A 19,028-nucleotide genomic window follows, 5' to 3' on the forward strand; every position below is an offset into this window, starting at 1 on the left:
CTGATTGTTTTTGGTTGCAAGACTTGCTAAAGTTTGCCCGAATGCATTACAATCACCTGCGACACCTTCGTCAACGAAACGCAGTGTTGTCGAACCTTTGGAAATGGTTGCCAAGCCAACTGAGGGGATCCATGGTACACGATGCGATGCGATGATATAGTCTCGAGTTTCTATCTTCGTAACAGATTAATTTGTTGTGTTGAATGATTGACCGTTGGTGGGTACTGAAGAAGTAAAGTTCGTGTCCTCGTTTGTTCCGTGCCTGTGATTTATTTGCGCCTCTCTTTGTGATAAGCAGGTATTTCGTTTCTCCTTCAATATACTTTGCAACATCGGTGGAGGTTTTTTGGGAGGCTACTATATTATGTACAGTCTGTAGAAAGATAGCCACAAATCTATGTTAATTGGTTTGTATTTGGTTGCCTACACACGAATATAGACTGAACATTGGCTTCCTTGTTTATTGCGCTAACAAAAATTTTGCTTTGCGAACAGTCAGACGGACGCGAAAATGAATCGTAACATTGGCCTGGCTTCTCTATTGCGTTAAGAAATTTTTCGTTGTGAGAATAGTCAAATCTATTGTGATGTACACTGTGTACATAATTTGTGAATAGTTCTCTTTATATATATTTTCCAGCATCCAAGTATTGAATATGTTTATGGGCACTGTTATATATTGGTGACAGTTACTGTGGCCTTCCTTGACCATTCGGCTACTGTGCAATTCGCTGACTATAACTACGACACTTTAGTAAAATATTGGACTATGAACTTAAAAGGCGATTCTTTGTTTTGGTGGTAAACAGAAAACATACAGAAAGTTTAGCTATGTTTTCTTTTGATATTATATGGTTTTGATTTTTGTTGATATTTTTCGAGGTTGACTGGAGTAAATAATATTTGTATAGGCACTCCTCAGTTTGCTCTTATGTTGAAAAAATTACATCCCCACCTAGTCCAACGTTCAACACCCTTTGTCCTTGGTAGCCCAAGTAGACTCCCAAAAGAGAATTTGTTGAAAAACTCACCAATTAAGAAGAATCCACGCCATTCCTTGAAGCATTCTTTGTAGTTGTCATTCTCCAATGAGAGAACCCCCATTGACTCAACTTGTATAAGAATTCAATGATGAAAGTGTGGTTATGTACATCTTAAAGAACGTTTCATTCTCGAAGGAACAAAATACAATTTGTGTATTTGACTTTACCATTTTGGTGGAGGTCCCCGATGGCCCAACCAAAGATGCCTTGCAATTAAGTCTTCTAGCCAGGTTTCTTGACTAGGCTATGGCACAAAGGTACATAATTTACCTCCACACTTCTAATGTTTATTAACCCAAAAATTAATTACTAACAAGTTGTTTCACAAGTGCTAGGTATTTGGAATTTTGTACTTCACAAATGTGAATGCAGATATTGTGGAGCATGTATGCGAGACTTGTGGTGGATTTCGAGTGAGCAGGGAGCCACTTTAACCATATTGCTAGTCTTGCAAAGGCTCTCAAAATGTTGAGCAAGTTGCTAGCGTGATTAGAGATATAGTACAATGCATTGGAGAGCAAGTTCCAATTCATGTTCGAGGTCCATATGTGGACACCATACTCTCCTTAGGTGCTCCTTTTCTCCAAATGTATGAAGAAGATCTTATGATGGCACAAAGCAAGCTCAAAACAACAAAGCCTAGCGGAAGCTTCACCATCAGTAGATTTGGTTTTGTAATTGCATTCGAGCCTAATGCATAATATTTGCATTTAGTTTCATAAGTACTTCAAATTTTTCAACAACATTTTATATTCGCTCTACTTTTGAGGTCATTGAATAAAGGTTATATTTGTTTTTCAACATGGACATAGAAACACTTCTTCATAAAAGACAATTTGCAAAAGACGAAGCTTTTAATGCTGCATATCCCTTGAACACAAATGCCATAATTTGTCTTTTACAAATCTTTCCAAGTCTCACCTATGAACAAATATTCACAAGTTTATTCGAGAACATTGTTTTAGATTTTAACAATTTGAGTGCTCCATGGTATATCTTCCAAACAATGTGTAAGAAGTCATCGTTAACAATTGATGCAGTGCAAAATTTAGTCCAAAGTTCTTCAATGTCCCTCGCGTTGATTGTTGATATTCTAAAAAGATTCAACATTATGTTTGGTACATCATTTGGAGTTAACATCAAAAACAAATTTTCAATAGGATCCACCAAACGAATTGGTAGACACACTTTGTTATTAGATCAATCGAATAATCTTAATACATTAACTACATTGATTTGTTTAAACAACAAATAAATGTACAAAACATGGAACGAAAAAGATGGAAACACATCTAAGAACTTCCATTGATTACAAGCATCTCAAGAAAAATCTATTTGCAATGTTAAGACAATTAGGACCACCATGTGTCTTCATAACACTATCTACTGTGGAGAAACTTTGGGAACCACTTCTACAATGTCTAAAAAAACTAAATCCATCACAAGAACCCACAAATTCAAACTCAAATATACAAATTCATAATTTGGTAAGATCTGATCCAATCACAACAGCACAATACTACGTGCACAAATTTCAAGCTCTTAAAACTTTACTAAAGAAAGATGCAACAATACTAGGAAAAAAACAACTTCTTCTTTGTAATCAAAACCAGGGTAGCCAACATGATCATGGCCTCTTGTGGGTTCAAAATTCTCCTATGTTTGGAATTGATTCCAACCATGACATTTATTGATAAGTACATCTCAACAAATATCTCTGAATTCCCCCATGACAAACACGAAATACAAACACACAAACATCAAAAAACTTGCTTCAAGAGAAAGAATAAATGTAGATTTGGATTTTCACGTTTGCCTATGAAAGAGACATGAATCTTGGAACCTTTGGAAGATGATATCGAACATAAAAACCTCAAAAAAATTTGAAAAAAACAAAAAGTTTCCTACTAGAAGAAAAAACATTGACACTCGACTATGCATCCTTCCTAAAAGCATCAACTATCTCCGAAGAGGAATATATTCATTCAATTCAATCATCTTTTTCCCAACCAACATTATTTTTAAAAAGAGAGCCCAAAGACATTTACACAAATAACTTCAACCCAAGACTCTCAAAGTTATGAGGGGCAAATACCGATATTCAATTCATCATAAACCCACATGGAGTAGCAACATACTGCACATCATACATAACCAAAATAGACAAAGAGATAATAGAAGCTGTCAAAGTAGCGCTCATGCAAAGCATTACTTCCAATACTCCAGCAAATGAATGCATTCATAGAGTAGGCAATGCCATCCTGAATACTCAACATATTAGCTCACAACAAGCCATTTACTTAGCACTTTCTTTACCACTATCATCATCCACGACAATTTCAATATATTAACACAAATCCTCCCAAGAAACACACGTACCTACTAAAACGCCAAGAGCAACTAGAGAAAATGCACCCTAAGAATACCAACATGTTCTTCGATGACATTATGATGGAGTACTTGAAATGCACAAGCAACCTCCTCAACATATGCCTAGCAACATACACAAGCCAATACACAATTACCAATTCAAATACAAAAAAAAAAGGAAAAAGCCTAAAATCATCCGCTTCAACAACTACAACCTTCACAATGATCTAGAAAATTACTACAGAGAGAAATGCATTCTATTTCTTCCATGTCACAATAATGAACTTGCTCTTGATGAATGTAATCAAACATGGCATGACATGTTCTATAACAACAAACACATCATAGACCCCAATGAAGAAAAGTTTATTAAGCTCATTCCAATGTTTCCCATGAGGTTAACTAATACATCAACAACATTGTCTTCAACATCAACACAAACATTCTAAAACATTGACACATACGGCATTGGATTAGAAATGCCAAACAATGTAGAAACAACTCAACATCAAGACAAGTCTTTGCCAAAGTACTCCACGATACATAATAATGAATATTACTACACTTTAAGACTACTGAACATGAACAATGTTTGCTTCATGCTAAAAAAAGATGTGATTTGAGCAAACGACATCATCTCTTTTTTATAAGAAATGCAAGAACAAGGAAAACATTTACACTACTACTCATAGTACAAGCTCTTTTACGACACTGCTCACAGAAGCAATCAATAAACATTGAGCTCCCAAAAGTGTTATTGCTCACATACATAGGCAAAGCAGCTTTCAACATTGCAAGCACAACCATACATTATGTGCTTCATTTACCACTAATGGCATCTCATTACACAAGCCTCTCAGCTGAGAAATTACAAGAACTATCTCAACTATACAAAGACCTTGAACTTGTAGTGTTCGATGAGGTTTCCTTGATTGGACACAACACACTTGTGGCTGTTGACATGCGCCTCCACAAGATTAAACACAATCACCTACAGCCTTTTGGGGGAATATACGTTATCCTTTGTGGAGATTTGTGCCAAGCAAGTCCAACAAAAGACTCAAGGATATTCATGGATCAATCATCAAACACAAGATCAATGTCATCGTTTTGGACATACAATGTTCTTCTTTATGAATTAATAAAGCCTATGTGGCAAAAAGATAGTACTTACGTAGACATTCTAAATCGCATAAGAATTGGGGAACACACTCTTCAAGACATCTCATATCTTAACAATAAATACTTTCGTCAACCAATACAAAAGCAAAACATACCTCACTTGTTCTACACAAATGCAACGAAGGATGCATACAATGAAGAAGTCTTCTTGTTGCTTAAGGAAAATCCACACATCTTGAAAGCAATTGACAAAAGACACAAGATATGTAGCAAAACAATAAAGCATTCCTACATCTCCTAAGAATACATCTGGATCTTACAAATATTGCACCTCAAGCTAGGAATGATTATAGAAAAATGTTCGGGAAACTTGGACATTGGTGATGGTTTAGTGAATAGTGCTGACGGAATATTCAAACAATCCTTCACCAACGTTGAGCCACAATCGTCTAGGTTTAATTTAATAATAATAACATTGAAAGGAAAACACGCTTCACAATAACAAAAACATCTATACTGACAACATTCCTCCACAATGAACACCAATACACCAAATAACAAGAGAATTTCAAATTGGCAAAAACCATTTAAACACTATCTCTAGGCACCAATTTCCACTACAACCAACAGCTGCAAGAACAATTCATCGTTCGCAAGGTTTATCTATGGACTATCTTGCATTTGACCCTTCCTTCATCAAGGCACATGGTCTTACATACACATCACTATCACGTGTTCGCAATCCAGAATATCTTTTCCTCGTCAAACCAATCCAACCTAAGCACATCAAAATCGACAAGAATGTTATTAAAGAGATAGTATGATTGAGATCACTTCGCCAATGGATTCCACAACAAATTAACCACTCCGTGAACGAAAATGCACAAATGACATTGTAATCTCTAAATATTAGAGCATTATCTTTCCACTACGAAGACATTGTTGCCGACAGAAGCCTCATGAGTGCCACAATATTGTGCCTCCAAGAACTTCATTGCCAAAATAATGAATCACTCTCCTTGGAAATTTTCACAACCTTGCAAAACAACAATGGAGTCAGAACTGCATCATGTTACAAAAGAAATGTAGAATTGCAAATGCAAGAATACATTACAAACAAAAGGTGTGAGTGTTTCTTAACAATATTCAAAACATATCAAAATTCAGGTTTCGCAATTATTAATGTTTACAAGCACCCTTCCTCACCACAATCAACACTCATAAATATCTTGTAGAATATGATTAAGAACTTACAACAACAAATTTCAACTATGATCTTACAAGACTTCAATATTCATTGCGACAATTCGAAAAATTCATCACAACTTCAAAAATTTATGACACAAAATGGTTTTAAACAATTAATAGAAGAACCAACATGTATTCATGGTTCCACAATTGACCACATGTGGAAAAACAAATACAATAACAATACAACATATGGAACAAACTGCATTTGCTCCTCCCATGTATATACAAACATTGACATAATTGGGCAAGCCTATTGAATGTAATTCACCTCTAGTTACATTTTTGTTAAAAAGTGTTCCACACACTTTGTTGCCACATGGCCCCCTTCTATTTTGGTTCTTTCTCTCTCACATACACTCACACACACTTTCTTTTCTTAAGAATCTCTCTCTCTCTCTCTCTCTCTCTCTCTCTCTCTCTCGCTCTCGCTCTCTCGGAGTTTGCAAATCATTCAAACTTTCCTATAGAGGGGCTTTCATCACAAGTGTTGCAAACTAATGATTCATTAATCTTGACAATTGTTTTCCTTTGACAGAACCAATTGAAGGGAGTGCTCACGAGTACCTGTACTCACTTGTTTCTTACTAAACAATCGAGAGGGTCTAAAGACTAGTAAAACTCACAAGTTCGAGCCAAGTGCTTGAGTGCATACATGACAGTGGAGCTAGACAAAAGGAAAATTCAAATGGATGGATCTTGTAGGACTGTGTCTTGCTTCTCGGATCGCCATCGCCATCGCCATCGCCATCCCCCCAGCCCCATCCGCTGCTGGAGGCAGAATGGGCGGTCTCGCGAATCCTTTCCTTGTTTGTAACGTGGCTTTGGTGAGTAAGACTTTCCTGAGACCCTTTGCAGACCGCAGAGTCGAACAAAGAACTCTATTTTCGACTTTGCCGATCGGTTGCTCTTCGCAACGGCTTACAGGTATCATTTGATGCAAGTATCGCTTCCAAACGGATTGTTGACATATGCTGATTGTGGATAGAACTCGTTAATGACATACTAAAGCAAAAGAACTAGGATGGACGTTCATTTTCTCTTTGTTATCAAAGTGGCGTGTTGGAAACGTTGTTTTACAATTTGAGCTGAAAAGTTTTCTAAGAATGGATGTGCTGTCGCAAGCAGAGATATTGGTTGGATCGCGCCACAGGCAGCGAATGCTACATTTTGTCAGCCAAGGCTTTGAAAATCAGCTTGAGCGACGGTAGGGGTTACTGGCAGTGGGAAGCGTGCGCAGGCTCATGGTCAGTTTTATCGAACAATTTTTGTGCTTGAAATTCATGAGTTAGCAGGTCTGGCCCGATTTGCAGTTTTTCTTACTACCGCCTTTATTTTTTGTAGGTTTCCTGAGGTGGCTCATCAACGTCAGCTTTGCTGGTTCAATGTGACAGGCACATTCCGGGAGGTGTTGAGGCCAGGAACGTACATGGTTTCGTTCAGGATGCGGCTAAGTGGAGGGTACCAAACTTCACCACGGCACGGATCTCGTCCGGGTGAGCTAAGCTTACAGATCACATCCTCCGGGTACCAGCAGGACTCGGAACGCTCCTTTCAAGAACCCTTTCCTAAGAGCGAGCCTCCTGCATTCTTGTTGCAAGGCGATGGGAACAAGGAGTGGGTGGGGTGCAATGTGGGGGAGTTCAATGTGGAGGAAAGCGATGGGAATGTGGTGGATGTGAGCTTCTCGATGCAACAGGAAATAGTGTCGTGGGAGGGTGGGCTAATGTTGGATGGGGTGGTGGTGAGGCCGAGCCATGTGATTCTCGGAGCTCGAGAGAGGGCAGAAGCCATAGCAAAGGGAAGAGCAAGGTTTGAAGAGAAACAAGCCCTCTTCCGAAAAGTCGATCAACCCATTGATCTGATGTACAGTCCTCCCTACTACGAATCCGATGATCAGATCTATAGCCTCAGAACTTACTAGCCCCTTACTGAAGCCTTTCATGTTGGGTGGATCCTCTGGAAGAGAGAACAGTCCCCATTGAGCAGCAGAACCACCTGCTGCATTGAATGCAGGTTCTATTTTTGGTTTGCAAGACTCAGATTCTTGTTCAGGTTACATGACCAGCCTAGTCCAAGTTCAAGAATTCTGAGCTGAGAATTTACCACGTGTCATTCTTTTAATGGCTATTTATTGAACATGATTTTTTGGCTTCATGCTTCCCTTTTGTGTTGAATTATGTTAGCCGTTTTGGCTCTCCACTCTCCGTCTTCTCCTCCTCCTCCTCTGCTTCTCTCTTCCTCCTCCAGTTCCTCCTGCAATGATGATGATCGACATAACATACTAAAGGCGGCAGAAATCCCCCTCATACGTCTCACGCAACCGTAATACCTATCGTTGCTCAGCTCCATGGCCTGTGGCTTGGTGCAGCACTGTGGTAAGGCTGGAGTAAAGGTTAAAGCACTACAACTGCATGAGAAGGGCGCTCAACTTAAAAGGCAATCATGTCTATGGAACAGATGCCCTGGCCGCCTTTAGTTCAGAACCTTACGTGCGTTTCGAAGAAGTGCAGAACAATTAAAAAATTAGCTTATACCAAGCGCTTGTATGCACACATACGTAGAAGTGGGCTAGAAACTAGAGGATCTCTCTCATGTTTGTTTGCAGCTTGAGCTTGTGGCAGTATAGGAGCCATTGATAAGGGCCGAGAAATGCATGCTGAGATAGCTCAAAAGGGGCAGGAAAGAAATCTTCTTGTTGGCATCACCTTGGTGGATTTGTATGCCAATTGTGGCTCGGTTGAAGAAGCATAGGAAGCGTTTGACAAGCTCTCAGTTTGAAACGAGATCTCATGGACAAAATATGTCAAGAAGGGCCTTGCTGAAGGGCTGAATTGTCTCATACTGATGCAACAGGAAGGTCTCTCTCCAAATGCCGTTACATTGTTTGCAGCTTGAAAGCTTGTGGTAGCATAAGTGCCGTAGACAAGGGCCAAGAGAGACATGTGGGAGATAATCAGAAAGGGGCTGGAAAGCTACCTTATTCTTAGCAATACTTTGGTGGATATATATGCTAAATGTGGCTTGCTTGCAGAAGCATGGAAAGCATTTGACAAGCTGCTAGTTTGAGATGTAATCTCGTGGAATGCACTGATCTCAGGATATGCCGAGCAGGAGCTTGATGAGGAAGCGCTAAACTATCTCGAACAGATGCGTTGGAGGGTCTCTCTCCAGATTCTGCCACGTTTGATTACAGCATGAAAGCTTGTGGCAGCATAGGAGTCGTGGACAATAGTTGAAAATTTCACTCTGAGCCAACTCGGTTGAAGAAGCACAAGAACCGTTTGACAAGCTCTCAGTTGGAAACAAGATCTCTTGGACTGTATTGATTTGCAGGATATGCCAAGCAGGGCCTTGGTGAAGAAGGGCTGAATTGTCTGTTACAGATAAAACAGGAAGGTCTGTCTCCAAATGCTGTTACTTTTGTTTGCAGCTTGAAAGCTTGTGGTAGCATAAGTGCCATAGACAAGGGCTGAGAGTTACATGTGGAGATAGCTAGAAAGGGGCTGGAAAGCTACCTTATTCTTTGGTGGATATATATGCCAAATGTGACTCGCTTGTAGAAGCATGGAAAGCATTTGACAAATTCCTAGTTTGAGACGCAATCTCGTGGATGCACTGATCTCAAAATATGCCGAGCAAAAGCTAAACTATTTCAAACAGATGCATTGGAGGGTCTCTCTCCAGATGCTGCTACGTTTGTTTGCAGCATAGAAGTCATGGACAATAGCTGAAAATTTCACTCTGAGCTAACCAGAAAGGAGCTGAAAACGGATCATTTTGTTGGCAGCATCGTGGTGGATATGCATGCCCAATGTGGCTCGCTTGCGGAAGCAGGGAAGCGTTTGACAAGCTGCCAGTTTGAGATGATGTGTCATGGAACCAACTGATTGCAGGATATGCCAGGTAGGGGCTTGGTGAGGAACAGCTCTTTCTTCAATGACTGCATCATTAGATCATTTTGTGCCGGAAGAGAAACCTGCAAATCAGCATGAGGTTGAGGCTGATAATTGCTTTGTGGAGGGCCTACAGGAGGTGCATGTTGCTGCTCAAAATCCTCTTCTGATGATGGTAGAGGTAACCAAGATTCAAAGGCATCAAACATGTCAATATCTGGCTTTGCTTTGCAGTCCACAAGAGGAGAAGCTGAATGTTCAGCAAAGATCACATCTCTATTGACAATAATCTTCCCAGTACTTGGTTGATATAACCGATACCCTCTGCTCTCCTGGCTATAACCAATGAATATGCATTTGATTGCCTTGTCATCAAGCTTATGTCTCAGCTGAGATGGTACATGAACATATGCAAGAGACCCAAAAACTTTCATGTGTGAAAGTGAAGGCTTCTTGCCTTTCCATGCTTCATAAGGTGTGATAGTCTTTAATGCTCGTGTAGGTGATCTATTCAGCACATAGTTGGCACACATTACTGCATCAAGCCAAAATTTATTGGGCAAAGACTTGGCCTTAAGCATGCATCTGGCCATCTCCATTGTGGACTTGTTTTTTCTTTCAGAAACGGGATTTTGCTTAGGAGTGTAAGGAGTAGTGCATGAGTGAATAATGCTCCGTGAGGATAGAAATGCATCAAACTCCTTTGACATATACTCACCCCTTCTATCTATGTTGAGGGTGACAAGCTTGCATCCTGATTCATTCTCAACCATGTTCAGCCATCTTTGAAAGCATAAGAAAACTTCAGATTTGGCCTTTAAAGGATATACCCAGCAATACCTTGTGAAATCATCAATGAGAGTCATGAAATACTTGTATCCTCCAATGGCATTTGTCCTCATTGGGCCACAGACATCACTGTGTACTAGCTACAATTTCCTTTGTGAGAGTTTTGGACAATTCTTTTGAAAAGGAAATCGATGCATCTTACCCAAAAGACAACCCTCACACACATGTTTAGAAACTGTGTGAGTCTGAGGTACATCATTTGCCATCTGCTATGAATGTAGCTTTGCAAGAGCTCTATAATTGAGATGGCCCATTCTCTTATGCCAAAGATGAGTTTCAGCAAGCTGTGAATCTGAAATAGCCAATGCTCCAGTAGAAAGTGCAGCTGAATGATGATCAAGGTGATAAAGCTCTTTTTGCAAAGTGCCAGTGAGAACTATGGCATTGTCATCACGAAGATCATATACTAGGCATCTGTGGCCATCAAAAATTACTTTGAAACTTGAAGTAGCAATTGCTGAAATTGAAATCAAGTTGACTTCAATTCCAGGCACAAAAAGAACATTTGTCAGAGTGACAGGATGGCTGGAAATGGATGTGAGCTGCACATCTCCAACTCCTTTTACAGCATATGAAGCATTATTGGTACATGTAATAGTCCCCCCTCGAGGTGCATCAGCTAGAGAATGAAACAACTATCTACAAGATGTGACATGCTTGGAAGCTCCACTATTAAAGTACCAGGACTGAGCATCATTAGCAACAAAGAGTGCATCAGCTTTGGAGGGATCAAATGAGCAATGGACAGCCCATGCCCAATCATCCTGAAGAGCATGTGCATGTGAAGCATCTGCTGGCTCATGGGATTCAATGGCATGTGAGGCATTAACTGTCAATCTTGCTTTCTTTTTCTTCAAAGCAATGCGCTTCCTGCATTCTGAAATGTCATGTCCAGGCTTGCGACAATAGTTGCATCTTTTCTTCTTTTCCTTATCTGCTGTATTTTTAGATGCATGGGAGGAATTGCAGCTGCTATGCGTAGAGAAATTGCAGTTGCTGTGCGCAGATTTTGGCTTGCCCATAGGCTTGGAAGCCTTGCCTCTTCCTGTCTACTGTGAAGCAAATGCATGATCAGGAATAATGGCTTGTCTGTTAGCTCTACTTCCTGCAAAAGCAAAGTAACTAGCTAATCAAAAGAATAGTGGTCTGGATTACCCATGGCCACTAATCGAAGGGTTGTCGCAAACCCTTGATATGTATCTGGTAGTCCATTCAATGTAGTACTGACAAGCTGTGAATTTAGCACCACTTCATCAATGTTGGCAAGCTGTTCCATGAGGTCCTTGACCTTTGTCAAATATGCATCCATTGACTCACCTTCATTCATATTCACTTCCTGTAATTGCCTTCTCAAATATGCAACACGAGCTTCATTGCGAATCTGATATAGAGAAGCCAATTTATCCCAAGCATCCTTTGCTGTCCTGCAAGAACGGATGTGTGGAATAATGATTCTCTTGCATGATAAAGCAATGCATGAATGTGCATTTGCATCTCTTGCATCCCATCTAGACTGTTCTTGAGTTGGAAGAGCAGCAGTAGGAGTGCTAGAGGAAGAGGCATCAGGAGGAGTATCACCTGTAGAAGGACCAGCAGTAGAAACAACCACTGTAGCATTGGCTGGCCTCAGATCAGCCCCAGAAACAATATTCCACAAATGCTTTGCAATAAGAATAAATTTCATGAGATAAGACCACATCGGATAGTTGGTGCCATCCAACTTATCATCTTCACGAAGAACTCCAAATAAATCTTAATTGTTCCAAGCCAGAGCAAGTATGATAACCTGTAAAAGACCTGAAAACACAAAAGCCTTAAGGCTATCACTGCAAAAAGCTGGCTGTCCCAAAAATGACAGCAAATATTTGCAAATTTCTAACCCAAATCAAAGGGCAAATGCAGATCTGACCCAAATGTGACTGTGACAAGCAATGTTCACTGCAAAAACAGCAAATTTGGCAAAAGCCCCAAATTTATTGAGGGCGAATAGGCCAAAAAGAGGGCAAATTCAGAAAAGCCCCAAATTTTGCTGAAATTTTTGCAAATGTGACCCAATGTATGCAAATCTGATGCAAAAATAGCAAATTTGGCAAAAGCCCCAAATTTATTTAGGGCAAATAGGCCAAAAAGAGGGCAAATTCAGAAAAGCCCCAAATTTTGCTGAAATTTTTTGCAAATGTGACCCAATGTCCTGCAAATCTGACTCAATATCCTGCAAAAGACTCAATGTCCTGCAATCAAGCTGTACAGATAGCTCAAGTACAACGTACAGCTGTACTGTCAGCTTAAGTACTGATGTACGACTGTACGGACGTACGGTGTACTATTGAAGGTGCGACACTGTACGGTGGATGTACGGTGTACCACTGAAGATACGAGTACGACGAATGTACGGTGCAAAGTATAGAGCAGAGTACGAGTACGGTCGATGTACGGTGCGAAGTACAGAGCAAAGTACGGGTACGGTAGATGTACGGCATGAAGTACAGAGTAGAGTATGGGTACGACTGATGTACGATGCGAGTACAGTTCACGACAGACTGAAGGTACGGTGAAGTGTATTGCGATGCACGACTACAATACAGCGACTTTCGTACGGCAACCCTCAATGCGGATGTACGGCGACGATGCAGATCTGCTCACGTAAGGACTGCACGACGCAGAAACTGTACGGAAGGTACGGACTGTACAACGCCTGTTTGTCGACCAGCAGGGCAGAAAAATATCCAATGAGCAATAGAGGCTCGGGGCTGAGGAGAGCTGGAGGGCTAGAGCAAAACTTGCTCTGATACCACTATTGATGCGAAACGAAGAGAGAGAGTGAGAGTGCAGGTACAGGACGAGTCGAAGAGAAGTCACGTCAAACTTAGATTGATAGATAAGGTTCCTAAACACAAGTACAAAGTACTTATATCTAGGCCTAGGACTAAGTGTCCTAGGTGTCACATACGACTAAGTGTCCTATGTGGCATAAAAGGCACTAACACTATAAGTGCCTACACTTATGCCTACAAGGCACATACCATGGCCTATAGGGCATCACTAGAACCACCAAAAGATGGCTTACAGTGTGCATAATGGACACAATATAATGTTGGCCTAACCCTAAGGCAGGGCACTCATTAGTGGGATGACTCCCTATGTAGATCCCAGACCACACATTGTCATGTCTTGGACATAGATGGGGGATACTAGGAACTTCCTTTATTGCTCCCCCTTCCACTGTTGGATCAGTTGGTTTAATAGCTTTGTAGCCAACTCTTCCATGTTCATTCCCTTATAGGTTGTGGTTGCCTCTTTAGCTTCACCTAAAATATTCGCGTCACATTGTTTGTCATGTGCATCAGAGGAGATCACCATAAGGGAATATTTAGCCAAAAAGAAAAGGGAGCAATGCAACAAAGCCAATTTGAGGGACTCAAATATGCAGAAGCACAATACAAAAATTAATTATCAACAATGACAATAGATATGTAATGAAGTGTTAAAATTTTTTTAAATCCAAACATAGGGCATGGATGCCCTTACTCTGAAGGATGTATTCAATTGCTTATCTTTTCATCCACTATTTAGGCATTTGCAAGACAAGAGAGGGAAATCTAAAGCTCAAGTCCATGAAGCAATTATGTATAGAGTTAGCAATTAGGTACCCCATATTGAATTCGGGGTATTAATTAATTTCTTTCGACAGGAGGGGGGCGTAAAGGTTGATTAACACAAGGTCTTATTGCTTTGATTGAAGGTCAGATTGATTAACGTAAGGCATGGGGGCACGTTGAATTAAGTGTAGTGTTGGGAGCTTCTTGAAGAAGCCACAAAATTCGAGAAGTTCGACAGAATTCGAGAAACTTCTACGCCTAGCCTTATAAGAGGAAAGGGGGGGGGGGAGGCGTAGAGAACAGGCAGGGGGCTATGAAGCCCTCCCAATACAAGGAGGAAGAAGGGGAGCCGAGGAGAGAAAGGAGTGGAGAGGATGAAGTAGGGAGCGGAGGAGTGAGAAGAAGGAAGGAGGAAGGAGAGGAGGAGGAGTGGGGAGAAGGAGGGAGCTATGAAGGAGGACGAGGAGTGGGGAGAAGGGAGGGAGTGAAGGAGGAGGATTGGGGAGCGAAGGAGGAGGAGGGAGCGAAGGAGAAAGCGGGACTAGCAGGAGGGCTGCGGGAGGAGAAAGCAGGTCGTGACAAGAAGGAGAAAGCGGTAGCAGGAGGGAGAAAGCCGGTAAATTAAGCAATAGAATAGGTTAATTGGTGAATGTGAAGGGGAGTGTAGACTAATTAGCAAATAGCTTCAGCATATTGAAACAACCAAAGTCTTTTGATGAGATTTTTCTCAAAAGGTCTAGCATTGTGATGCTGGGTCCACTGAGCTACTTAGTTTATATGATCATGTAGCATCAAAAGGATTCAATATTCATGAATGGAACTTCTATTCGTAAGGAATATGGACTTTTTCCTTTGATACAATTACTACTTAGATGAAGAAGCTAGTATTTTCATTTTGCAATGCCCATAGATGAAGGAGCTTGTATTTTCTTTTTGCAATGCCCATACTCATGTCTCACCAAATAAAGAGGATTTCTACCCAAAGTTGATAGGTAGGAAATCATGTGTGCATCATACAATACATGTCCTTGAAATACACCAAGTCATTTCTTCACTTATCTTGGGATTACCTTAATCTACCATCTCATACTTATTCATATTTGTATACGCTACCATTTTATTTGTGCTATTTCAATGCATATTATTTAGTAGCACAATAGTTAGTTAATATGTTCACAGCAGAATTAGTTATCTGTATACTACATGTGAAATGGGTGATTTCATACTAGTTATCTATCCAATTTAGTTTGCATAATAGCTAGATGCATTCTATTGCCTATTACTTACATACTAATTGGCTATATGCATACTATTAGTAGAACAGTAGTTAGTTAATATGTTCTCTCATGAGAAAAATTTATGAGGGAGTCATTAGTTATCTATATACTCGATGTGAAATGGGTGATTTCAAACTAGTTATCGATATAATTTAGTTTTCACAATAGCTAGATGCATTCTAGTAAGTTATCTATTTACTTAAACAACAATAATTGGCTATACCAAGTAACTTGTGTACTAGTTATCTATTCAATAAGGTGTGCACAATAGCTATATTCACTCATTCTAGTAATCAAGCTAATTACTTAAACACCAACGGGCTACAAAGTAGCTATTAGTAAACTAGCTAGCTACATACTAGCTTCCTACAAACTAGCTTGCTACATACTAGCTAGGTGGATTCATGCTACCTACCTACCAATCTACATAATAGGTAACTAGAAATTGATTAGCTAATAGTTGATACAAAGAAGTTGTACAACTACAAAGTAGCTAGCTACCTTGGCTACAAACTAACCACTGTAAAATAGCTCCAACAAACTAGCTGTCTGTAAAGTAGCTCCACAAACTAGCTATTTGTAAACTAGCTTGCTACAAACTAGCTAGATATAAACTAGATATGTGAAAACTAGCTTGCTACATAATATTTAGCTGGCAATAATGTAGTTCTCTATATATAAAGTAGCATGTTGGTCAGCAACTAGCTAGCTACAAACAAGTTATTTCCAAACTAGCTATCGATATACTAGCTTGTTGTATAGTACTAACTAGCTGCAAACTAGCTTACTATATAGTAGTTAGCTAGCTACTAACTTCTATTTGATTATAAACTAGTTGTAAGTTAGTTTCTATATACTAGCTGGGTAGATACATAATAGCACCTAGCTACCTAGCTACATACATACTAACTAGCACAAACTACCCAACTATACACTAGATGGAAGATATTAGTATTTCTAGTTTTAGTTTGTTTAATTTACATGATCATTATTGTTGTTATCATACTTGATGGAGGTTGCAAGTTGATCTATTCCTTAAATTTCACATGATGTACTTGGAGGTCAAAATACAACATTGCTCTTTTGAGCACTTGAAGATTTTTTTGTGAGGAAGCTCAAAGACATATATACATGTTGCATTCAATATTTTAAAATGTCATTTGTAGGGATTAATTTCATCACATGCACCTTCAAGTTTAGGATTTTATTGTCAATCATGCTCCTACAATAATGGGATTTGTAGTAGTGGAGATCGCAGATTTGGTTGTTATGCTAATGAGCCTTCAAAGATGAGGGTTACATTAATTTGGAAAGGTGTGTTGTGTATTAAGCCTATCGGAAGCACTTATCATGTCTCGAGTTTTTTGAACAGAGAAAGAAAAAATTAATGTTTCCCTCGCGAAATTGATGAAACTATTCGACTACGTAGGTCAAGATGCTTGAGGATATTGAAGTTGTCATTGATGCTAATGGGAGTAAAAAGTAGTAGAAGATTTTTACAATAAAGTACATGAACAACATTGCTTTATTGACATATTTTTGAAACTCATCTTCATATGGACATGAGCTATAGATTGCAAGAGCAAAATGAGATACAATCCATGCATTGGCATTGTAACCAAGTCACCTTCTTTGTCCATATTACATACATTCATGTGAAAGGTGAGATGTAATAGACCTTCCATCTCTGCATCTTAGATGATAGCAACCATGACACACATTAAATTTCTTTCAAAACATTGTTTTATGCTACATCATGGCTTCTTGAAAGAGTAAGGGTTGTCATTACAATAGCATTGGGCTTGATCTAATGGTGCAACTTTGCAATTCAAAGATATGGAGAAAAATCATTTTACATGTGGAAAGATATGGAGGAATCATAGGCTTGAAGATGAAATCGAACTGGTTTTTAGAGTTGGAAAATTAAGAAGGGCTCAATGGTTTTGTAAGAGGTGCCAAGTGTGGAACATTGTATCCCTTACATGTATCAGGGGTGTCTAATCATGTTGTTGCAAAATAACCGAGCAACCAAGTACTTTTTTGTGGCATTGCCGGTTGGGGCACATGAGCCAGAATGGAATGAAACTCTTATGCCGTTTGGGTTATGTACCGCATTTGAGTTGTTTTTATTTTGAATTTTGTGAACATTGTCTCTATGTGAAGTAGACTAAATCAGCCCATAAAAGAAGGGGAACGAAAGATCTTGAAAAGATTGATTCGGTGCATTTAGACGTATGTGGTCCCATGCCTGTACGGTCATTAGGCGAGGCTGAATACTATGTGATATTCATTGATGATGCAATCAAGAAAGTGTGGGCTTATGCTATAGCTCAAAAGAGCCATGTGTTCCAAGTATTTCAGAAATGGTTGGGTTGGGTTGAAAATCAATTAGGTAGAACACTTAAATGCCTACGGACCGACAATGGTGGACATTATCTCTCTCATGACTTTCAGTATTTCTATGATACACGTGGGATCAAGAGGGAGCCCATGTCCCCTGTACTCCAAAGAAAAATCCAGTTACAAAACAGATGAACCACACCATTCAGCAAAGGTTGCAATGTATGCTTTCCAGTGCAAGTCTTTCTGGTGGTTTTTGGGCTGAGGCAATGAAGATTGCAGTAGTGCATGTGATCAATAGATTACCTAGTAAGAGTTTGGATGGTGGTATTCTTGAAGAGGCATGGAGTGTCAAGAAGCCCTCTTACTCTCATTTGCATATATTTAGGTGTGAGGCATATGCACATGTGCCAAAAGAGCTTCGAAAGAAGCTAGATCCTAAGGCTAGGAAATGCATCCTTTTGGGTTATGGTGAAAGTGGAGAGAGGGTCTGTCGTCTCTGGGATCTAGAAGCAAAGAGGATCATACGAAGCCATGATGTGGTCTTTAATGAGAAGAAGATGCATAAGACACCCATGAGGGATGTGGAAATGAGAAGAATTACTTTCCAGGATGTGAATCCACCTGCATGTATTGATAGATAGCAAACTATCCATGCAGGAAATGGTATAGGAAATGGTGCCACTCAGTACTCCTATAGGTACACAATCAAGGGCAGATGATGGATCATCTATTGGTGGAAATGATGAGCCAAATGTAGCTGATATGTAGCGGAACAGCAAGCTGAAATGCCCTTGAGAAGATCAGCTAGAGTGTTTAGATCATAGAGGCCAAGTATGTTGCAGCCACAGAGGGTTGCAACGAGGCTGTATAGCTTGATCGGATTGTGGGAGATTTGGGGATCCATACAAGTGTACCGACCTTGCATAGTGATTCCATGAGTGCTATTCAACTAGCACGGAATCTAGTCTTTCATGCAAAGACCAAATACATTGAGGTCAGGTACCATTTTATTAGGGAGGTACTTCAAGACAAGTGCATAGAGCTTGTCAAGGTTCATACAGATGATAACCCTGCAGATATGTTGAGAAGAGTCTACCTAGTAAGCGGTTTAAGTATTGTCATGTATTGATGGGAATTGGACAGTATGCCCACTGGCTCTGTTAAAGGCACATTGGCCTTTAAGTGGGAGGTTGTGGGGGTTAAAGGCAGTGGCTGTACCTTAACACTACTTATGTACAATACTCAAACACATATATATATGGATGACATAGAAGATTAGGG

At 39.9% G+C, this 19,028-nt stretch overlaps 1 protein-coding gene across 1 annotated transcript in view; it reads left to right on the plus strand.

Annotated features, from left to right (window-relative positions):
• LOC147902235 (lectin-like) overlaps positions 1-9,673 on the plus strand; it is a 9,852-nt gene extending 179 nt beyond the window's left edge. Inside the window, exons 2-5 of the mRNA XM_087374459.1 lie at positions 33-134; positions 6,631-6,710; positions 6,912-7,030; positions 7,128-9,673. Of these exons, the coding sequence (XP_087230585.1) occupies positions 33-134; positions 6,631-6,710; positions 6,912-7,030; positions 7,128-7,707 (881 nt within the window). The 3' untranslated portion in view covers positions 7,708-9,673. The remainder of the gene's footprint in view (positions 1-32; positions 135-6,630; positions 6,711-6,911; positions 7,031-7,127) is intronic.
• Positions 9,674-19,028: the final 9,355 nt, after the last annotated feature.

Source organism: Dipteris shenzhenensis, chromosome 5, assembly GCF_047967505.1.
Source record: "Dipteris shenzhenensis isolate YYH24624 ecotype China chromosome 5, Dip_SZ_1.0, whole genome shotgun sequence".
Taxonomy (NCBI): Eukaryota; Viridiplantae; Streptophyta; class Polypodiopsida; order Gleicheniales; family Dipteridaceae; genus Dipteris; species Dipteris shenzhenensis.